Below are 22,243 nucleotides of genomic sequence, written 5' to 3'. Positions count from 1 at the left end.
TTTAAAATTTATACAAGCCATACAACTTATACTAATAAAAAACTAAAATTTCTATAAAATAATTTTTGTTTCACTGCATTTATTATGTATCTGAAGATGCTTAGGCATAAACTCATATGTACAAAAATTCGTTTAAAAAATACATCGCGTAAATGCAGAAATACGGGATGAGAGAAAAGAGTACAAAAAGAACGAAGTATAAAATTTAAAAAACAATGCGGTAACCGTCGGGGCAATAAGTTATTTCATTGTACATTTTCTACATAATCATAGTGAGATATATTGATTTTTGTGTGCTATTTCAGTCCAATCACATTGTGTTCTCGTTACCAGAAGTTTGTTATGCTTTGCTTACATGGCCTAAATGAAATGCGTCAGCAAAGGAATGTTTAGTGTTGCTGATTTGCCTGATTTAATGTTTCCTGATGTTGTTTCTGTTGCTGTTGCACTGGAACCTGTTGATTCTGAGCTGGTGGAGGGCTCCCATTATGGACTTGTTGCTGTTGTACGGGTTGCTGTTGAGCGTTTTGCTGATTTGGCACAGGTTGCTGCTGCTGTACGGGTTGTTGTTGTTGTACAGGCTGTTGTTGCTGTTGCACAGGCTGCTGTTGCTGTTGTACAGGTTGCTGTTGCTGTTGCACAGGTTGCTGTTGCTGTTGCACAGGTTGCTGTGGCACAGGTGGCTGTTGCTGTTGCACAGGTTGCTGTTGCTGATACACTGGCTGCTGTTGTTGATAGACGGGCTGCTGTTGTTGATAGACAGGCTGCTGTTGGTAGTTAGGCTGTTGTTGCTGAGGGATCTGTCCTGCATGTTGGTAAACCTGGTTGGGATGCAACTGCACCGGCTGCTGTCCGTTTCCATACTGCTGCTGTTGGTATTGCTGGGCGTACTGCTGTTGTTGCTGTGCGTATTGCTGTTGCTGCTGGATGTGTACCTGATCAGGTTGCTGATAGTGTAGTTGTCCACTTGGTGGGGCCTGCTGGTAAGCGACGCCACCCGGAGGAGGAGCAGCGTAGTATCCCTGAGGCATGTTTGGATGCGGCGGCAACTGGCCCTGAGCGATAAGGCGCTGCACCTCCTCTTGACGTCGGCGTTCGTACTCCAGATACTCCTCATGAGTGTACTGCGGCTGCCGATCGATCGTCTCCCACTCGGGGTCCTTTTGGAACTCCTCTTTATTGGTCTGCACCATGAACTCCTCGATACTGATTAGCCCGTCGTGGTTGGTGTCTGTCTCCTGGAAGTAGTGTTCCCGCATGCGCTCCATCTCCTCGGCCCGCTCCCTCATGTCGTCTTCTGGCAAATCGCTCTGGTAGACCTTGTCCAGCTCCTTGACGAACAGAGCCTTTACCTCAGCCTCATCCCAGTATCCGTTGCTGTCGACGTCGTGAATTGAGAAAAAGGTTTTCGGCTCAAAGTCGTTTTTATCCATGTGGTCCTGCTTCTCCCAGACATCCTCCAGTTGTGCCTTATTTCCCGGGTGGTGCAGCTTCTCATGGTCTTTGTGCTTCTCTTCTTTCTCCTTGACCTCGGCTTCAAACTTTTTGCGAGATTCCTCATCCATCTCCTTTTTCTGAGCCTCACGCTCGAACTCTTTCTGCATTTCGTACTCCTTAAACTCCCCGCGCCGCTTACGATCGGCCTCAGCTAGGTCGTCAGAGGTCTTCTGAATCAGCTTGCGCAAATCCTCGATCTCAAAGGTGTGCTCATTGTCGTGATCCAGATGCTGAGACACCTTAATATGCTTCCGGTCAATATCGTTTGACAGCTCGTATGCCTGGTTTGCCAGTTCACGCAGGCGCTCCACTTCGCGACGTTTTATCTCATCCAGCTTGGTGCGCACATGGTGATTAACATAGTCCAGCTCCTGCGCAATCTTGCCACTCTGCGAAACGAAGAAATCAATGAGAATTATAGATGAAAGGAATTACATGTATGCCAATACTAAACCTCACATTAGGCAATATATTAAAAAAAGAAAAAAGTATATGACAAAAAATATAACTAAAAAACTTTACAATAGACGTGTGAAATAGTGCATTCCACAAGCTAAAGGGAGGCAAAAGGAACGTGTTTAAGTGCTGCTTAAATGTAAATTAGCAGATATTCTAAACACGACAATTAAAAGAAACTTAATCTGGGCGGGGTTTAAAAGGTCTGTGTGCAATATTATCTTTGGGAATATACAAATTACAAGTAACGACTTTGGAGTATTTTTATTTTTAATATCATAATATTGAGAAATTTTTATGAACATAAGGAACACTTAGAAAACTTTTAGAACATTTTTGGAACATTCAATGTTTAAATTGACAAAAACGATTCCATTTTAAAAATACAAATGACAATAGATTTCTAGAAGTTTTAAAAGTAATTATTGCAAGTACCGCTGACTACAATTTCAATATATAGCGATTGGTTTTCTGGTTTTGCCTAGGCTATATCTTTTCGAGACGTGGAAGATAAAGTTCCGCGAAATCGCCTTTCTACTTACCCGTATGTCAGCCTCGGGCGCCTTGTCTAGCTTCTTTCTGAACTCGGGGTCGGCCTCGAGGGCCTCGACCACCTCCCTCAGATAGCGTTCGTACTCCAGGGCTGTTTCCACATCAGCAGTGGCCGGAGTGGAGGACTCTGCCTCCTTGTGATCCTTTTTGTTTTGAGTCACAGGCAAGGCAACAACAATGGAAATCGAGGCGGAAATCGCAATCAGTGCCAGTCCCAACAGGGCCACGTTCTGCGCCATGTCTCCAAGTGTTTTCTTCTGTCGTGTACTTCCCAGTTTTGTCCAATGCAGAGCGACAACTGTGCAAATATCTTCACAAAAAATAAATATTCCCAAGAATATTCTGACGTGTCTGATGGTTCATACTTAGCGTGACCGTACTGCACTAACAATTTAATACAGGCGCCCATGGGTACTTAAACGTCAATGAACGTGAAATATACCGCAAATATACTTTATCCCAAGACACAACCCATCTAAAACCATTAATTGCTAATTGCGAATGCATTTAAATAGGTTTCTTATTTATTTAGTACTTTTTAATTTTTATTTTGGGAAACATTCTATAAGAATTTGATACTTAATCGTAAAACGAGTGTTTTAAATGAAAAAATTTTGTGAATTGTTCGCGGAATATAAATATAAAAAATTAAAAACAAATCTATCACTCTAACGTAAACGTAGATCGGCTTTAGTTTGTTGTAAATTTGTTTATACTGTAATAACATTAAAAAAAAGAAAATATTTTGGTCTAAATTTCACATCGGCTTTTATGTTTTTGATGGTTTTGCCTTTCTTTTTTCCGCAGTTTTAAGGTTAACTTTAATTTTGCTGAGCTTTTTTTGCTTTGACTTTAAATCCTTTTCATTACTCTGTCGCTTTTTTAATGCTTTTTCCGTCGCCTCAACCTTTTTGACTTTTCTGGTTTTGCGGATCTCGTCGCCTTTCGTCTCCGGGCGTATCTTGGTAGATATATCCTCACGATCTAAGGGTTTCTTCGCTCTAATCTTGGCCTCCGATTTTCGAACCTTTTTCATCTGTAGCATATACTCCGGCACAGATCCTCCAGAGTTTTTAATTATAAGCGCGATGCTAGAAGGAAAAAAATTGTTTAAATCAAGTGTCTTCATGGTCTTTGTTTTGTTGCTTTGTGTTACCTTCGTAAATTGGCCGTGTCATCTTGCGTAAAGAATGTAATTGCCCGACCTGGACGCCCAGCCCGACCTGTTCTTCCTATCCGATGGATATAAGAGATGGTAGTGGGTGGAAAGTCGTAGTTGATCACCAGATTGACGCCTTTAAAATCAATACCTCGGCCCATGAGCTCAGTACAGATGAGCACCCAAATGTTGCCCTCACGGAATGCTCTCACGCAGTTGTCACGTTGATGTTGACTCCGTTCAGCATGGATCACGTCCACATTGATGCCGTCGTAGAGCAGTTCTTCAAACAGTTGTTTAGCACGTTCCTTGCTTTGGACGAAAACGAGCACCGGGGGCTGCAGACCTTGGCGCACTAGGTCCCGCATGGCAACCAGTTTTCCGCCCTCAGAGCCCACAAACAGCAACTCTTGCTGCACTGTTTCGGTGGCGCTATTTTGCACACCAATTGTGATGCGCACCAAGTTTTTAAGATGTCGCAGCGCCCATTTGGCCACAGGCACAGTATAGGTTGCACTAAAGAACGCCACGCACTTGGTCGGATGTGAACAGGCGGCGTATATGTCATCCAGCTGCTCCTTGAAGTTGTTTTGACCCTCCTCCATTAAACGATCTGCCTCGTCCAGAACAAACCATTCAACAAGTGACAAATTCAGTAATGGTGGCTCTTGCTGCAGGAGGAATCTCACGCGGTTTGGGGTAGAGACCAATATGTCGTAGCGCTGTTTGCACTCGGTACCGTGCTTTTGCTTTGCTTCGCTCACCTTGCTGATGAAATGGGTGCGCAGCCCCGTTTCGCGTGTGAGTTCTGCACACTCGCGGTAGATTTGCTGTGCTAATTCGCGAGTGGGGGCCAAGACTAAGGCTCTCAGGCCGCTAGTTTTATGTGCCCTTAATCCATCGATGATTGGCGTGAGAAATGCCAGCGTTTTACCAGATCCAGTGGGCGCACAAGCCATTAGCGCTCGCCTCTGGAGGAGCACGGGCAGAGCCTGCATCTGAATGGGCGTAGGCCGGTCGAAGTTGCGGGCTTGAAGGTTCTGCTGAAGGCGAGGCAACAGCTTAAAGTCTCTGGTCAGAGCCTCGAAACTGGCCACTGGTGGCGGAACCCTTTTGCCAAGCACACTAATACCATGCCGCTTCCTGGTCTCATTTGCTTCCTCAGCAGCTCTTTGAAGCTCTATTTCCTTAGGAGAGAGTGCCTTTTCTGATTTCGGCTTCTTGCGTTTGGCTTGGCTGCTAGATCCTCCTTCCAGCAATCGGAATTCTGTTGTGTCTTCGTCATCCTCCTCCGATTGTTCACTCTTTACCGGCCCGTCTGGTTTAGAAATCGGGGGCTGCGGTTGTGGTTGCGTTGGGGTTTCCTTCTGCAATGGTTTCATTTCATTTGTGCTCACTACCTTTGTTGGAATCTACTTACCTTCGATTTCTTGGTGAAGCGCACACCCGCCGTCAGCAGTTTAAATATATCATGCTCATCCATTTTTCTACAAACAACGCACGTGCAATTGTTTTGATTTGGTCACAGGGTTGCCACATCAGTCGAAATGAAACTAACAGAGAGATGTTAACGACAACAGCTCATTAACCCTATAATGACAATCTTTTTTAAAAATGTAGAATACAAATCCAAACATTTTTTATTTTAATGCTTTTTACATACCAATTTTACCATTAAAATAATGAAAGATAATTTTTCAGGAAATAAAAACACGAATTAATTCCAGGTGTTAGTTCTTTATTCCCCTGGCTCAATGGCCACTACTTCGTCAAGGAGCTCCACCCTCCGTTGCAGTCCCTTCAAGTCCTTCTCACTGCCCCTAACGCCCTCCGGCAGTCCACCCCAGCTAAATCCGCTTGGTCCAGTGACCTCCAGTCCATCATCGTGGAACTCCTCGCAGAGGTTATGCATCGCACAAATGCTCTCCACTATGAGGCGAACTTCATTCAAATCTCTGGCCTCCAGAGCATACAAGGTATTAAAACGGCGAGCCAAGGTGTCTAGGACCTGCTCCGCCAATTGAAAGGCGGGACGCAGCAGTTCGTTGAACACCGCATCTTTACGGAAGCACTCAGTATCGATGGGCCGCACCAGGTATGACTTGAGGGGAAAGACACCGTTCCCGATGAGGTAACTGCCTGCTGGCATAGTCCGTGGATTTAAGGCCAAAGTCTGGCCGATGGGCGAGTCCTCAAAGTTATACTCAACGGCCAACTCTACGTAGCAGTCGATGATCTTTCGCTCCGCGTTGAAGATTAACTGCAAAACCACTGGCACCTCCGCGTGTTCCGATTCCAGAAAGACGTCCAGCCGCCTAAGCGTTATAATGCCAAATAGTTCTCGGAAGCATCGAAGTTTCTCCAATTTCTGGTATCCCTGCAGTGTGCTTCGCTGGGCCGCCAGCGAATTGGGCCACTTAATAAAGCTCTCGTAGTTGTCGGAGATACAGTGCCAGAATCCGCGTACCACTTGCTGGCAGAGAGCCCAGGGTAGCTTGAACTTCCGTGCGATCTCTTCGAAATGCTCATCGGTAGAGAGCTTCCACAGGGCTAAGGACAGCATGGTCTGCGCCGGCGGAGTGGGATAGCCTGGCAAGGCAATTCCACTAAGCATTTCCTCTAGGGTCTGCTGGATTTTCTGAAAGTAATGGAATGTGATTTTTAATGGTAATTATTATAATATCAATTGCATATATGTATGTACATATGTTTTAGCTTTCATTACAATATGGGTCTCAAATTTGTATAATACTGAAAGAAGTTGCTAAATTTTGTGGAAGCGCTTTTTTTAATCTTAAATAACTCTCGAATGTTTTTGAAAAATGGGTGATTTTAATAGCTTCAGTTCTTATTGTTTCACTATTTCCATTAAGCTTTGGTCGCAGTATTCGAAAGCAAACACTAAATTCCAACGGATTAAAACTAATACTAACCAGAAATGTGTGCTTGCGCATGTGGAGGTAGGACTCAAACTGGTTATCTGTGTAGCGGTGCAGAAGATTGAGTTCGGCATGGTGCCACTCCAGCCTGGCCTGCTTGAGGTCCTGCTTGCGGTCCTCTGGATCCTGGAGCAACTTGCGTTTCCCGCCTGCGGCCAAGGATCTTTTTCTTTGCATCAGGGCGAAGATTTCCGCCTCGTCGTCGTCCTCGCCGAAGGACAACAGCGGATATTTGCCAGCATTGATATTCATTGACGGCTGGTCAATGAGCAAATCCTTTGTGATTATGGATGCAATATTGGCCAGCACAGCACGTTCCTCCATTACGAGACCTTTTTGATTTAGTTTTACGGACGTATCCTTTCATGCGGCTTTGTCAACCCTCTTTTTGGCGATAAGTGTGTGTGTATGCCTTGTCAGCTGTTCGGGGTGAATTTTCATTGCGGAAAACTATTTTTGTTGCAACTAAATTCATTAATAAACTGTTGAGTGGAAGACCAACGACGGATTAAAAAAAGTTCTAATTGAAACCACTTAAATTTGAAAATTAATGAAATGTTATTTATCTAACATTCCACATTCCAGTGAAACAGAGCTGCCAGATGGGCTAATTTCCTAACGACTTGAACTGTTTGGCAATAACAGTGATGTTAAAAGTTTTTAATATTTAACAGACAAATTCGTTAATTTTAAAGCATACATATGTAAACATTTTTGGTTGACTCACTAAAAACTAAAAACTCAAACTTCATTTTTATAAAGTCCGCATTTTGTCTGGATAGTGATCCATTTAAATCGTCTTAGGACAATCCTTCATCAATGGCTTTGAAGTCATCTATTTTGGACTAATTAACAAGGTTCACCTTGGTAATCACATTCCAATGTAACTGCAACATATTTCAATAAAAAATCTTAAGAAAATTCCAGTTAATGACAGTTACATACCAATTTTGGGCTTCTGAATTTCGAAGGACTCCCATGTGCATGTGTGCCTTGTGGGATTGGCCTCTGGCAGACTGGCCTGGTTTCCTGGGATCGAAGCTGTTGCTCTTAATTCCCGAACGCGCCTTCGCAGGGCGGCCAAAACATCGGAGTGTCTTTCGGAGTAAGCTAGATTATTCTGCTCACAGGGGTCCACCGAGATGTCGTACAAGCAATCCTCCAACAGGGGATTACAAGACCTTTGGAAATCGCCGCAACGCACCGCCGCTGATCTCCGCAGGGCCGTGATACGCTGTTGCGTTAGTCGTCGTTTATCAAAGTGGGAAAGTGCCCTTGAAGTTGCGGAATTCCGTACCGTCACCGCATACCTACTCTCTCGGGGATCTAGGTCGTCCAGTTCCCGGTAGGTGAGCACCGAGTCATATCGACCGGCAGCCGTTGTACCATTCACGTACTTCCATTGTCCCATTTGAAGGGCAGACACCCGCCAAACGTCATCCAAAATGTGCAGGATCTCTCGAGGAACATGGGGGGCATCGGCAGATCCCGATAGCTGAGGCCACAGATCGATACCGTCCAGTTCTAGTGTGTCATTTAACTCAATGCCCGCCGCATGAGAAAGTGTGGGCAACCAGTCTGCCACGTAAATAGGCTGCCCAAAGATGGACCCACGAGCCTCAAGTTGGGAGCTCCAAATTGCACCTGCCACTCGAACCCCACCCTCCCATGGCGTATTCTTCTGTCCACGAAGGGGATAATTAGATCCCGTATTTGCGAACATGCCCACCGATGGAGCTCCGTTGTCAGAGTAAAAGATAACTATGCTGCTCTCCAACTGGTTCGTGGCGGCCAACGTGCTTATTATTCGTCCTACGCTCTGGTCCAGCTTGGAAACCATCGCTATATTAAAATAATCAATAAATTAATTATGAAATTTAAATAGCTTCTTCTTTTTTGTTTACAGACAGTACTTACCAGCATATTTCCTCCGGTTAGGATCTTTGATATAAGAAAACTTTCGTATCTCCTCTTCGGGCGCCTGCAGGGGATCATCCTCGTTGGCCGTATGAGTAGCCAAATGACTGAGCATCAGGAATAAAGGTTGTTCCTTATTGCCTTTCTCCTTGATCAATCGTTCCGCCTCGGCGGTTAACAAATCGGTGACGTAGACACCACGATCCCTGCACTCCAACTCCATGTTCCTTCGAAAATCGTAACCGAGACTGTAATTGGCCACCGGCATCTTAGATCGCCTCTGGTAATAGTCTATATAGGCGCCCCAATACCCGTAGTGGTAGTCAAACCCCCGCTGAGTGGGCGTATATTCCGGCCGGGAAAAGCCCAGATGCCACTTTCCCACCAAGTTGGTGGAGTAGCCAGCGGTCTTGAAGATCTCTGGCATCAAAGTAGCATTGAGGGTCAGAGCCCAAGGCTCTTCATTGCTGATCACAAAGTGCTGAGTGCCTACGGTATTTTATATGCAATTAACGTATACAATTCAAAATGTTATTGTGATAGGCATATCAAATTTATTGGTTCAAAAAAAAGTTTACTAAAGTGATTACAAAACTTGTGGCGGAATGGATACTGGATATTGTCTTGTGACGAAAATCGGTTATTCATCCGATTAAATATGTGCACTTTCTAAAGTTTCCTCATTCGGATAACTGCAACGCTTAAGTAGTGAAAATGATATGAATTTTACGATACTATACATATATTGTGAAATTTTTAATCATTGGTTGTTACAAAATATCAAATTTTAGTACGTTAAAAGTGCGATTGTATTTTTGAATCCGTTTCGTTATCTTTTTATTTACATTGTTAACACAACAATATACTTTTCCTTTGCCTTTTAATTTAATAATTGAAATGTGTATTCATCGAAGATTATATTGGTTATTTTAAATATCTGTATTTTTTCAATAATAAAATATTATTAAATAGTTAATAGTTATTATTAAATAGTTAAATTGGATAAATATATACTTTTTCTATAATTTAATTTAATTTCTTACACGCCAATAGTAGTACTAACCTGTGTGAATGGGATAGCGACCGCTCAGTAGTGCTCCCCGGGAGGGAGTACACATCGCAGGGGCGTAAAGACGATCCAAGAGACGACCGTGATAGGCCAAGGCATCGATGTTGGGCGTTAGAAACTCCCGGCCACCTCGAAAGCTAACATCATCGAAGCCCTGAAATTTTGTTTGTTTTAGAAATGGTTTGATTTATGACGGCGAAAACTAGTTCGACCATGTCATCGGCCATTATAATGATTATGTTGGGTCGCCGAGCTGTAGCATCTCCATCCGACTTCACCCATTGAAGGCAGAGTAAAAGTAGAAGCGCTGATAAGGCCCGCATCTTGGTTACTCAATTTCCGAATTGGTCAAACACGTAATATTCGACTGCCGCGTTCCGCTTTGCACGGCGGCTCCCGAACGACTGAAACCGCGAGAGGTCCACGTAACATCTCGTCTCGACTCAGTTTGGGTCTCGATCGAGATCTCCCAATCAGTCTCCCCCGGGCATCTCACTTCGAAACTGATCGCTTGCCGTTTCAATCGACATCGATCAAACCAAATTAACAGCCACCGACAGGTTAATATAATTACTGCTCACCTACAACAAAAACACACACAATAATTATAGTATGTAGCAAGTGTAAATACTTAGAGTATAAATGTTTTTTTTTGTTGTTGGAAGCAGTTGAATAAACTTAAGACAAGTGGGGCACGTTCTGTCGCGGATTAGTAAGTATATCAAGGTGGTTAGTCTCGATATGTTTGAGAAAACCAAACTAAATATGACATTGGCATTGGAATTGGCATTTTTGAGCCAACAGCTCAAATTAGCTTAAAACTTTTAAAAAATATGTGTATTTTGAAAAAAAAAAGTTAAAAAATAAAAAAAAAGTGTAACTAAATTAAAAAAAAACTGCTCACTTTAATGCAAAAAGCGTTTTTTTCTTTTGTTTATTTAACTAAACCTTATAGAGTAGTCGAACAGAAGCATACTAACTATATAACTATCCACCGGGCTCCCGGGAGTCTAATGATTAAGCGATTAATACTATCGGGACACGCACAGACATACACGCTTAATTAGCTACACACGCACACAGTAAAGGCATAATCTGATCCTGATCCTTATCATGTTTTCGATCACCAAATTAGGCTCCTCGACGCCGCCGGAAGACCACATATTGCGTTGTGGACGGGAATGGCTAGGAATCCGGCCAGAGCGATGCCATAAGAATCCGACTGGACAACCATTGCCATGGCGAACTGCTGGCGTTCTGGTGAAATCTCTTTCGACATCCGATAGAAGGTGTTTACGTAGGCACCACCGCCCAAAAGTCCTTCCCACAAGACGATGGCAAACACGATCCAGATGCTTGGTGTATACCACCAGATGACCTCGGTAAGGAAGTATACCACGTTGACGAACTGGAAGATGGACATTAGCCAGATCTTATCCAGCTGGAAGACGTTCACCGAGGAGCGTGAGATGAAGACTCCGATTTGGTAGTCTACATTAAGCCAGCGATACTGCGAGTCCTTGTCTAGGAAAATGTCCTCGAAGTAAACCAATTCGAACTGAAAGAGTAAGTAAAAATTATATATACTTAAGCTCTTATTATAATATTTAGCTTACCAATCCCTGATTGATGAAGTACTCGAAGAAATACACCAGGCAAAGGGGCAACATATACTTTAAGAGGTGTTTGATATAGAAGAACTTCTCCTTGAAACCAACCAACGGCTTCTCATCGGTGATCAGGACTTCCGTGGACTCAACTGTCGTAACTGGGAGAATATCAACCTGTGGGCGACGCAACAGGAGCCAGAAAGCGAAAGCCTCAATCGCAGGAAAGATCAGCATAATGAGCATAGTATCTCTGGGACTGAAATCTAAGGATCTTAAACTGGCATAGCTCAAGGAACCGATGACTCCGGCACCACCAGTTCCAGATGACCAAGTGGAAATCACATTCCTAAGGTTAAAGCACAGGAACTTAAAAGATATTCTTCAGAGTGATTTCCATAAAAAAAACTTACTTGTTGTATCGTGACGAATAGGCCAAGAAAGTGGTCTCTCCAATTCCACTGCTAGCTGAAGTGATGATTACTCCCAGAAGAGCCATCCATTCAGCATTGGCAAACCCAACCAGTAAGAATCCTGCTGCTGAAAATACTACTGCCAGAGCTATGCGAAAGCTTGATTATAGAAGAAATATATAAAATAATAAAATTATAATCTTATCTTTTTTGCGAGATATTTAAATTTAATGGATTCAGTTTTGACAAAATGTTAAAACATAAGCGATACTCACTTGACCCAAAAGGGAAAGAAGGGCATTAGGATCTTAACAAACAAGGAGGGCAACACATCTGCCAGCAAAATAGCTCCTGTGGACACCAAGTGACAGTTCCGACCCGACGAGCTTTCTTCAGATTCATCATTCTGTATAATAAAATTATTGAATATATTTATTAGATATATAAAGAAAGAATGAATAATAGTAACAATTATAATATACCCTCACCGGATTAAACTGCTTTATAATATCGTGGGCAGCACTCAGCATCACCACATATCCATAGTTGTTGCACAGACCCAGGATCCAATAGGACGTCAGATCCCGCCAAAGACCCCGATCCTTGGGAGTGCTGTGAGAGGCATCTCCTGGGGTGACCACCACTTGGGGATCGTGTTCGGCCTCGGCCTCTTGTTGCTTGCTTGCCGTCATATTGACCCGGCTATTTAAAAAAAATAATAATAATAATATAAAATAATTCTAAGAAATTTTCCGTGTTTTTAAAAAAATTTTCAGTATTTTGCTTGCCAAAGAAACTGGCACTTTTTTAGTTATGAAATCTCAAGAAATCTCAATCTGCCCTTTAAGACGTTCTTCAAGCGACTAAACCTTCATAAAACCACTTAACTGAAGAAACCTTAAGAAGTACCAATTATAATGTATTAACTATCCGAAAAAATCTTCTTTTCTTTATTAATTTATCACATCAGTTTATACTGCTCTCATACTCCAGATTCTCTTTAGATGGCAAAGCAAAATTTCTTGAAACTCTTAAAAAAGAAAATTATATTCGCTCTCTGCAAGCATTGCACTCTTAAGTTTGTGTTTATTTGTTGAGAACTAGTATTTGCTCGAGTTGAATTTAACTAAATTGTTTAATTTGTTAAGCTGAGCATGTGCGTTGGTGGTCTTGAACTTGACAAAATATGGTCATCAGGGGAAGTCGCTTAAATAAATACTCTGGAAAATACGTGCAATAAATGATAAAAAATGTACAAATTGTATTGAAGGTAGCAAAAGACAGCTGTTTAGTTCAGACTCAGGGTTTGACAGGTTAAAAGCCTCGTTATTTATATAGTTAAGTGCCTTGCGGCATATTTTCACAGCACGTATATTTTTCTATTCATTTATTTGAATTTGTAACTAAGTTAAGTAAGCAGTAATAGACAGCACAATTTTCTCATGCTAAACAAACTTTAACTATTTTATATGACTAGTTTTCAACAATGTAATTCAGATTGTTTGTTAGGTTTTAATTTCTTATCGTTCTACAGATCATTGAATTCAAGTAAAGGGGAAACTGAACTGTCTGGCACTTTCCCGGATATATATAAACTGTTTTTTGGCAATGATCTGGGCAGTGCAAAGTGCAGATTATTCGATTTGTTTACATCCGACAGAACTTGTGACTGATGATAGAATAAAGAGGAAATAGGGACGAGCAGTTAGGGTAAATAGGAACCAAGCCGGAAAATGGCCAATACATATTTAGACCATCGACATTTCAAAGAACTTTTTTATACTAACGACGCTCTCACTGACAGGTCTAATTATCCAGATAATTTCAGGTGACCTTGCAATGAGCTAGGAACAAATCGAATAAAAAAATCAACAATTAGCATCGATTACTGTTAGCCAACTAGCAAATAATTAAAACAAATTAACTGCAAACTCAATTAGCTTGTGTAGAATTGTATGAAGTTCAGACTTCTTAGCCTTCTTGCATTTTGTTAGCAACTGACTCATCCATAAGATTCACTTGATCCATTTGCGCAGTTACAAAGTTGTTGACCCACTTCGAAATGGGGAAATATCCAATTACTTTTGCTTGATATCCAAATAATTCGATACCCGACCGAAATGCATTTCGAAATATAGTTGGTAAATTGAGAACTATAGACGAACTTTTGCTTGTCTTGCCTTGGACTTCAAAAGTATAGCACAGCAAAAATTTGTGTCAATTATAGAACTAGGGTTTAAAAACAAGTCTTCAAATAGGTTCGAAGTTTTTGAGTCTCAAGTATTGGTTATTATTCGTTCTTTTAAGAAGTTTAAGTTTGTATAGAAGACAGAAGATTTTTACTATCCTATTGTCGCTAAATAATCGAATTTTCTATTCACATGGATTTCAATTTGTTGATTTTTTGTACGGATGCCTTCCAAAATACTAATCAAACTTATTTTGTGTTAAATAAAGATAATAATTCTCAGGTTATATTTATAACTGGCATTAACACTTTAATATTTTTTTGTATATTTATTATGGAGTTTTAAATCACTTATAATTGCTTTCAAGAGAATTTTCTGTTTTTTTTTCATCACTAAGCAGTCAAGTCTTACATTCCTAGCACTATTTTCCGGTTTGTTGGTTCTAAAGGTTCCGAGAGGCAACGACGACGATTCGCGCTGCAAGGCGTTCAATGAGTGACTGAACCCTCCCAACTGAGTCCCAACTAAACGAGAACCAATAACAATCGGCGACAGCAATGAAGCCAAGTGACTGGGACCTCAAGTCCCAAAGAACTTGCTCACGCGAGATGCCAGCGGCAGGAGATGCAACAAGTACCAAAGTGCCGATCAGGCAGGTTGATGTACCTAGATCGGTAGCAAGTAGCACACATTGCACATTACATATTTTCTGGTATTTCTCATCACTATGCAGTAAAGTCCTACATTCCTACCACTATTTTCCGGTTTTTTCGTTCTAAAGGTTTCGAGAGGCAATAAATACGGCAACGACGACGATTCGCGCTTCGAGGCGTTCAATGAGTGACTGAACCCTCCCAACTGAGTCCCAACTGAATGAGAACCAGCAACAATCGGCGACAACAATAAAGCCCAAAGACTGGGACCCAAAGTGTGAGGTATCACGCGAGTTGCCAGCGGCAGCATAAAAAAACTAAAACAATTGCAGATGCAACAAGTGCCAAAGTGCCGATCAGGCAGGTTGATGTACGTAGATCGGTAACAGGTAGCACACATTGCACATTACACATATAATTTAATTGAATTCAATTCAATTCAGTTCGATTCGATTGAGGAAAGCGGGGGAGTTGAGGTCGGTCAGCGAACGTCACGTTTTTCAGGTTGGCAAGTGCCTTCACTTTGGGTTTATACGCTCATCAAGAGTGAGGTGATTACGATAAGATGTTTGAATTCCTCGAAGGTAAGAGTCTGTGAACCTTGTGATTATTTATGGTGGGAAATGCTTAGTCGACCGTAGCAATCGTGGATCCCGAACAATCTGATAAGCGAAATCGTATCGATTAGATTAAGAAGATATTGTGTCATCAGATATAGTTCTTGAAGATATTCACTATTCTTAAAGGCATGTGCTAGCTCTTGATTTCAGGTTTTTAATCACAGTTTTCTTCAAGTGTTTGGCAAATTTTAAGAGTATTTTAAACTTCGTCTTAAGTCTTTTGGCTAGTTGTTAATGAAAAGTTAACGCTCGTTTTAATTGCATTTTGTTTAAAGTTAGGCAGCTTGAATGCGAATAGCAAATTCTGATCGCGTATTAGCTTTGCTTTGCTAAATATGATATAAGCACTAATCGGTTTTCGGTTTAAGTTTATTGATTTACTACCGAAGCACGTGGCGTATGCGTAATCTCCAACTAAGAAAAACCAACTGTTTTTTGGCTAAATTACCTTGAAAGAATTTAACTCATTAAGAAATGCCAAACACCGTATTGCAAGCTTTTTCTTTTAACAAATTCAGAATTAAAAATCTGAGTTTATTTAACCCAATGCAAAACGGTTTAATTACGCAAGCGGGATTTACTCGAATAACTGGAAATTCAGGCTAGTATTAGAATAATGTTATTTCTGAAGGAACACTGAGCGTTTTGCGAGACAATTTCTATGTTAAGAAGACAATAAATCCGTGATAAAGTGCAAAAAGCATTTTACTCCGAGTGAATAATAAACAATATCAGCCGTACGTACACTTCTGTATTATTTCCGGCTGCCAATCAAACCGTCCGAGCAATGAAAACGTACTGAGGATTTGTCGACTACGGGCCCAGAATACGGCCGGACAAGCTGCAATCGACATTATCATTATCGTTAAGTGGGCAACAGATTAAATTACAGATAAGATATTCGCAGCATTGGACCATATAAATCTTAAGATATCACTCGGCAATGGCATTCGTATATGACAGGCTTTGAGGAACAGAAAGGGTAATCAAACTGATGATGGCCATAAACTTTCTCACTCTTTGTTTTTATCGTGCCCCGTACACTTAAAACTAATCACCGAACTAGCTAAGAGTTTGCCAATAATGTATTTTTTATTCTCTCCCTTCCCTCCTCCACAAAATCTCCAATCTGTGGCGATTCCAACGTTTAAATTAAATCCGTTTCGCGCTTATTTAGCACGTACGAAAACCGCCAAAACCAATTTCACACCGCAGCCGCAAAGCAGGCAACACTTTTTACTTTGCCTCTGGGTTATACATTGCATTTTGAAAATAAAACATGTTGTTGACAAATTGCAAAATAAAGTGGTTGAGGCTGTGCCGGTTAAAAAGGAAAACCCTTGTTCACTGTTGTAAATAATTCACAATTGCCTGTCAATTTCGAGTCATTCTAAACTTGTCCTCCCTTCGAAGCGAAAGTGTCCTTATGGTGCAAAAAAGAAAAAACTATGGAAAAAAAAGCGATGGCCTGTTGACAGCAAGATTGAGTTGACAAATTGTTAAGGCAATTTATTACAGTAATATGTAGGGAATTTGAGAATGGCAGTGAGTGCTGTTTGGCAAACATTTGTGTCAGTTGCTGTTTTGCAGTCGACAGGGAGTCATTTGTTAAGGAAGTTCTCTGAAAACTATTCTTAGTACTTAAACAAAATATAAGCTTAAGCTCTTTAAAGACTTGTAAATCTACTATTAAAAACTATATAAGAGATTTATTGGGCACTTATGCAATTATATATCGAAAATACTTTCCATCCAAGCATTGCCAAATAGCAATTGCCATTATTTAATAGTTTTCCCAACCCCTAACCCCATACACCGACTATTATTTATTGTACAATCAATTTTGATAAAGCTTTGACACATCTCTTACGAGTATATTATTTGCCGCCTCTGGCGAAAATCATTAAAATAACATAAATCATTATGGGGCGAAATGCGATTGCTGTGGTGGGAAAACTAGTACTGATTTTGGTTGAAAAAATACGAAAATGGGAAAATCAAAACGAAAACCCAACTGTTAACTGTTTCTATTAGGCCGTATTAGACCCAGTTTGTGTTATCTACCATTCACACGTGCCATCAGGGGACAAAGTTTTCAATTCGAATGTAGCTGGGCATAAAAATGCTAATAAAATGGCCTGAAGAGAATGAATAAAATCATTGCCAAAAGTAAAAATGGAGTATAAAAAGTAACCGCCAAACACGAAAAGTTTTTAATGCAAATACGAAAATCGCATGGAAACATGGCCACCACGTCCTTTGGAATCCCTCTATCCATCCCTCCGCTTAACGAGGCGTGCTGCAATTTTCCGGCGCAAAAACAGGAAGTGAGGAAAAGCGTTCGCCCCTGCATAATTTTGCGATGCGAAAAGTTAACGTAAAGTGTTTTATTTTCTCCTGGGTGCAAATTGTATATATAGTTTTTACAGCAGCTTTTAAAGGGATTTTAAAGTACTACGTGCGAAAGGAGATGACGGGACGGGTGAAAAAGCGTTTCCAGGCCAGTTCGATCAGAAGTATGATCACGACCAGGATATCTGCGCAGATCAACATTAGTAGCAGAGGAGCCACATATTCCATTCCCACAGTGATCACAAAATTCTGGGCCACGCAATGTAGTTTCATGTGCACCCAATAACTGCGTTGCTTCCGATAGACGCCAGTTTCCAGGACTCTCAGGAGGCTGAAATATAAAATTAGTTCAAAGGTATTATTACTAAACGTACTTAGTAATCATCTAAATATATATTTAAAAAAGAAATGGCCAACAAATTGAAATTGTTATTGTTTTTTTGGCAGATTGAGTTTCGAATATTTCCATAGAGGAATACCCCACTCACCGAAGTCTGAAGAGCTCTTTGTACGTAGAATTGCGATGCAAATGCGTATAGAACAATTGCTCGGGTCGGAATAAAACCTCATTCAAATCGCAAATCTGTTGGGCCGTAAAGTATCGCTCCACATAGGCATAGCCGGATGAGGTCTCAAAAACGTAGACATAACCAGGATTGTCCCTCACTCTCAATACACCTTGTTCAGCGGGCAACCAAAGCTCAGGATTCTTGGTCTGAGTTTCGATTTTTCGTTTTATAAACAAATGGATCTCCGGAAGTCTTGAGTACTGCAATTGAGAGTATGTAAAAAACCATAAGAATTAAAAAGAACACTAAACCAACATTTAGATAGCTTTTGGTGAAGGGCAATGGTTCCAAGCCCACTGTCAATGAACTCTCTGCCAGCTGCTGCATTGTCTTGATCTTAGACTTAACAGGAGAGCTAAGTAGTGAAGAGACCACCACCGAGGTGTAGTAGTTATACATGATGAAGCTGATCAGGAACAGGGCAAAGTATATTAGTCTTCCCCCGGCTGAGCGTGGAATCAAGGACGAACTCTGGATGCAAGCAGCTCCAAAACTTATCAGGAATGTGCTAAGCAGCGATGGCAGGTAATCCAATCGCCAGCGCTTTCGCATCCGCTTGCATTCCATATAAAAAGTTATCCAAAGGAGGATACCGATCAATGAAAGTACTCCCCCGAAGAGATACCAAACCAATGGACTGAATGGCTGCAGAAATACATCACCCCTTAATCCCGCGTTGTGGGGAGTCCGGAAAATACAAACCGACCTGAAGAAGCCTGTCTCTATGATGGCCGACAAATACTTGAGCCTGCCTTCGGTGGCCAAGGAAGGCGTGGCTGTGATATCTGCAGTCTGATCCACCACAGCACCCACTGAGCCACCCACCACATCCGACTTGCTCCAGCTATCCGAAAAGATAAACTTCATCCTGCGAAACAGAGGAAACATATAATTTGGAAGAGAATCGAACTCGTAAGATGAAAAACTGACTTGCAGTGTAGCAGATCTCTTAGAATTAAGGTGAGGTGAAATCCAAATCTGGCCAGTGAGTCAATGTGGGTGTCATTTTCCTGGCTCAAGAACCGTATCAGCTCATCATCCGACCATGTGAGCGGACGTTGGGTAACCACAGTTGCCACTAAAACATAGTTCAAACTAATAAGCTCAAAGAATTAAGATTCAGTCTTACCCCTCAGGACAACATCAGTGAGCTGTTCTCTATTTCCGTATTTAGAACGCTTTTGCAAGGAGCTCAGATACCTTGTCCTACGGCATTTATTTGGGTCACAAACCATTTCATGGGAAGCAGTTACGTTAAGCTGGCCACCAATGATTTTTCCATTATTATAGACATCATATACAGAGTAGCTAACCGAAGAGTTGTTTTCCTGGATTTCCTCCTTTACATAACTGACATCCGCATCAATGGATATATTAAAAAGAGCAAATAAATCATAAAAATGAAGATCAGACTGATTGCCATGCAAGAGCCAATGGTAATGCTGATTATAGATCTGTTCTCGACTGGCCTAATGAGAAATCTAATTAAATACATAATTTATTTAATAAGTGGTAACGTACCTCCTCCAATAACTCCTGAGCCTGATCACACTCTATATCCACATACACCGCTAAAGTGGGTTGCAAGTGACCCATGTAAGTGAGCTCTAACTGTGACCAATTCTGGACTCCCTTCATTTGAACAAACTGGTGATAGACAAGAATGGGATGAATGGGATTGTTGAACTGCTGAGCGAATCGAAAACCTGAAAAGAAATAAGAGTTAAGAATGATCTGACTTGGATAGATATTGCCCTGCCCACTTTCATCTCTCTGCCAGCAGTGAAAGAAAACAATAAATCCAATCCGTGACTGCACGAGATTGTCCAGGACAAAGTTGGCCAACTGCACCAGCTGCATTGTTGACTTATTCACTTTGATTTTTCAGGCCGCAAAAATCATTTTATAGGGCCAGCAAGCCAGGAAGCCCTTCCAATTTGGCTGTCATCAATGTGCGTTGTTTGTTTTTAAATTGCCCGAAATTGCTTGACAATTTGCCAATAACCTTGGCCTGGGCTGCTCACCTTAATGAAGAGTGGAATGGCGGTACCAGATGACCTCCAATCCCAACACACCTACACACAGAATGATCGCACTCAGCAGGAGGATGAACAACGGAGCAGCGTACTCCAGACCCACGGCCACCGTGTGATTGTGCTGATAGCAATGGAGCTTGGTCTGCATCCAATACCGCTCGTGCTTGAAATGAATTCCGGTCTCCAGCATACGCAGCTCACTTAAATAATAATATTTCTCATTTTAAATAACTTTTTAAGTGAGAAAGCTATTAACAATATTATAATTTTTCCAAGCAACATATAATATTAAAATTATACTTTTTACCCACTTCAGTTTAAATAGCTCCGCGTAGGGCGACTTCTTGGCCACAACGGTATGAGTATGGGAGGCATCGCGCAATGGAATCTCGTTGAGCTCGCAGATCTGATGAGGCAGGAAGTGCTTCCTCACGAACTCGTAGCCGGTTGCCACACCAGTGATATAGACAAAGCCCTCCTGGTCCCTCACCGCCAAGACACCTGCTTCGGTGGGCATCCAAATTCGATCAGGTGATCGTTTGCTGCCAAGAACCTTGTTTCTGTAAAGACTTTGGACGTCTGGCTCCTTAGAGGTCTCCACATAGATGCGGGTATAAACCGTTGGTTCTATGCCGACCTCCAGACTGCTGTCCGCTAGTTGTTGCAGTGTGCGGATGTTTGACTTAATCGGCTGACCCAACAACTTAGACACCACAATGGATGTATAGTAGTTGTACATCAGAAAGGACGTCACCATCAGGGCAAAGAAGGCCATCCTCCCACCCATTGATCTGGGTGTCAGCCAAGCACCCTGGATACAACCAGCTCCGAAAGAAAGTAGGCAGCTGGATAGTAATGAAGGTTTCCATTCCGTGCGACGCTCTAAAATAAAGGTGATCCAAAGTAGACAACCTGCCAGGATAAGTAAAAGTGCGAATGTAAGCCAAACTCCGCCGCTGAAGGGCTGTAAGAACTCAGTGGCACTTAGACCAGCGGATAGGGATCGCGGGTTACGGAACATGCAGATATCCCGGAAAACACTGAACTTTGTTATAGGTTGCAGAAATAGGCCACGATCGAACGAATAGATGAAAGGTGCTATCGCCAAATCAGCTCCATCCAGGATAAGGTCTGCGATCATTCCGCCCGTGGCATTGCCATCCGACCAACGATCCCTAAATATGTACTCAAAACTAAGATTTCAGTTAATATACAATTTTGGATTCCTATCTATTAAACTCACTCGCAGTCTAACATATCTCGCAGGGGCTGTCGTGCATGGTAACCCAATCTGCCGTAAGTGTCAAGGTAAGTTCGATCCATGGCCTCCATAAAATCAAATATCTTCTCCTTGGAGATATTCAGGGGTAAAGCGGTGACCTGTTTGGAAATATTTATGAATATAAGTGATAATCATCATAGAAAGGTACATACTACAGCAGTGGCTCTTATGGTTAATCCAGTAAATGACTTTCTATGTTGCAGAGGATTCCTGGTATGAAGGTCACTGAGATATCGTTCAACCCGGCACCCGCTTTTATTACAAATTATTTCTCGATCAGCTGTTATATTTAATTCTCCTCCAAGTTGTCTGCCCTTGTTGTAAAGATCGAAGAGTAAGAAGTTGTCCGTGATGGGGTCCTTCTTGACATAAGTTACATCAGCATCAACGAAAATCTGAGCCTCCTTAAAATGCGTTTCTACTTGGGAGAAACTCGTCGACCTATCGTAGATGAGCCAGTGATAGCGATGACCAAGAAATCTCTTAGCACTGGCCTGTAATTTTTAATTTCCCAAAAAAATCTAGTAAGTAATAAATCTAAGTTACTTACCCTATCCAAAACTACACCGCTTTGATTGCAATTTAAGTCCAAGAAAACGCCCAACTTAAGCATGTTGTGATGAAGAAACTCTTCGTTTAGTCGAAGTTTCGAGTCTAGTGACTGGAATTGGGTAAAAACATTTCTAGATTGTGCCATCATTGCTAAGCGTGCAAGTGCTGGAACAAGAAGATTAAATCGGATATCGAAGAATTACCAAAGGTCACACTCACAGTCCGTTGACCAGCAGTGCAAAATGAAGACATGACTCAATTTAGCCATGTGAAGAAAGTTGTATAAAATAAAATTGTACAATTCCAACATGGCAAAAAGAATAACAAAGAACTTGGCTATTAATGATACTGATTATGGGCCAACAGGGGTATTTATACGGC

The 22,243-nt window shown here is 41.7% G+C and overlaps 7 protein-coding genes across 9 annotated transcripts; all 7 read right to left on the bottom strand.

Moving 5' to 3' along the window:
* Positions 1-62: 62 nt before the first annotated feature.
* LOC108108598 (nucleobindin-2) lies at positions 63-2,900 on the bottom strand. The gene is made up of 2 exons (XM_017216695.1): positions 2,496-2,900; positions 63-1,886 (listed from the first exon to the last, which is right to left on the bottom strand). The coding sequence occupies exons 1-2, from the start codon at positions 2,742-2,744 to the stop codon at positions 390-392; spliced, it is 1,746 nt and encodes a 581-aa protein (XP_017072184.1). The 5' UTR covers positions 2,745-2,900; the 3' UTR covers positions 63-389.
* A 279-nt stretch (positions 2,901-3,179) lies between these two features.
* Positions 3,180-5,193, bottom strand: LOC108108596 (probable ATP-dependent RNA helicase DDX52). Its single transcript, XM_017216694.2, has 3 exons — positions 5,085-5,193; positions 3,662-5,031; positions 3,180-3,596 (listed from the first exon to the last, which is right to left on the bottom strand). Exons 1-3 carry the CDS (start codon positions 5,145-5,147, stop codon positions 3,275-3,277), a joined length of 1,755 nt encoding a protein of 584 aa, XP_017072183.1. The 5' UTR covers positions 5,148-5,193; the 3' UTR covers positions 3,180-3,274.
* Positions 5,194-5,385: 192 nt separating this feature from the next.
* Positions 5,386-7,161, bottom strand: LOC108108642. Its single transcript, XM_017216743.2, has 2 exons — positions 6,598-7,161; positions 5,386-6,302 (listed from the first exon to the last, which is right to left on the bottom strand). The coding sequence occupies exons 1-2, from the start codon at positions 6,925-6,927 to the stop codon at positions 5,403-5,405; spliced, it is 1,230 nt and encodes a 409-aa protein (XP_017072232.1). The 5' UTR covers positions 6,928-7,161; the 3' UTR covers positions 5,386-5,402.
* Positions 7,162-7,248: 87 nt separating this feature from the next.
* LOC108108641 (arylsulfatase B) lies at positions 7,249-9,980 on the bottom strand. The gene is made up of 5 exons (XM_017216742.2): positions 9,802-9,980; positions 9,584-9,743; positions 8,521-9,009; positions 7,549-8,445; positions 7,249-7,490 (listed from the first exon to the last, which is right to left on the bottom strand). The coding sequence occupies exons 1-5, from the start codon at positions 9,910-9,912 to the stop codon at positions 7,453-7,455; spliced, it is 1,695 nt and encodes a 564-aa protein (XP_017072231.1). The 5' UTR covers positions 9,913-9,980; the 3' UTR covers positions 7,249-7,452.
* A 513-nt stretch (positions 9,981-10,493) lies between these two features.
* Positions 10,494-15,882, bottom strand: LOC108108428 (battenin). Of its 3 annotated transcripts, none has more exons than XM_017216480.1 (6): positions 15,817-15,882; positions 12,098-12,311; positions 11,885-12,015; positions 11,610-11,768; positions 11,206-11,545; positions 10,494-11,147 (listed from the first exon to the last, which is right to left on the bottom strand). In XM_017216480.1, the coding sequence occupies exons 2-6, from the start codon at positions 12,299-12,301 to the stop codon at positions 10,713-10,715; spliced, it is 1,269 nt and encodes a 422-aa protein (XP_017071969.1). In that variant the 5' UTR covers positions 12,302-12,311; positions 15,817-15,882; the 3' UTR covers positions 10,494-10,712. The 3 variants fall into 3 exon arrangements, with proteins under 3 accessions (XP_017071969.1, XP_017071971.1, XP_017071970.1); XM_017216482.2 differs by lacking the exon at positions 15,817-15,882 and adding an exon at positions 14,551-14,632; XM_017216481.1 differs by lacking the exon at positions 15,817-15,882 and adding an exon at positions 14,210-14,373.
* A 1,633-nt stretch (positions 15,883-17,515) lies between these two features.
* Positions 17,516-19,852, bottom strand: LOC108108477 (ionotropic receptor 75a). The gene is made up of 7 exons (XM_017216535.1): positions 19,756-19,852; positions 19,514-19,698; positions 19,122-19,461; positions 18,923-19,070; positions 18,248-18,860; positions 17,912-18,192; positions 17,516-17,754 (listed from the first exon to the last, which is right to left on the bottom strand). Exons 1-7 carry the CDS (start codon positions 19,850-19,852, stop codon positions 17,526-17,528), a joined length of 1,893 nt encoding a protein of 630 aa, XP_017072024.1. The 3' UTR covers positions 17,516-17,525.
* A 165-nt stretch (positions 19,853-20,017) lies between these two features.
* Positions 20,018-22,172, bottom strand: LOC108108481 (ionotropic receptor 75a). The gene is made up of 6 exons (XM_017216539.1): positions 22,082-22,172; positions 21,861-22,027; positions 21,463-21,804; positions 21,272-21,408; positions 20,340-21,221; positions 20,018-20,228 (listed from the first exon to the last, which is right to left on the bottom strand). Exons 1-6 carry the CDS (start codon positions 22,170-22,172, stop codon positions 20,018-20,020), a joined length of 1,830 nt encoding a protein of 609 aa, XP_017072028.1.
* Between the last annotated feature and the right edge of the window lie 71 nt (positions 22,173-22,243).

Source organism: Drosophila eugracilis, unplaced genomic scaffold, assembly GCF_018153835.1.
Source record: "Drosophila eugracilis isolate 14026-0451.02 unplaced genomic scaffold, ASM1815383v1 contig_2154, whole genome shotgun sequence".
NCBI lineage: Eukaryota > Metazoa > Arthropoda > Insecta > Diptera > Drosophilidae > Drosophila > Drosophila eugracilis.
The sequence above is the reverse complement of the archived record's forward strand: the minus strand, read 5'-3'. Positions and strand labels throughout refer to the sequence as shown.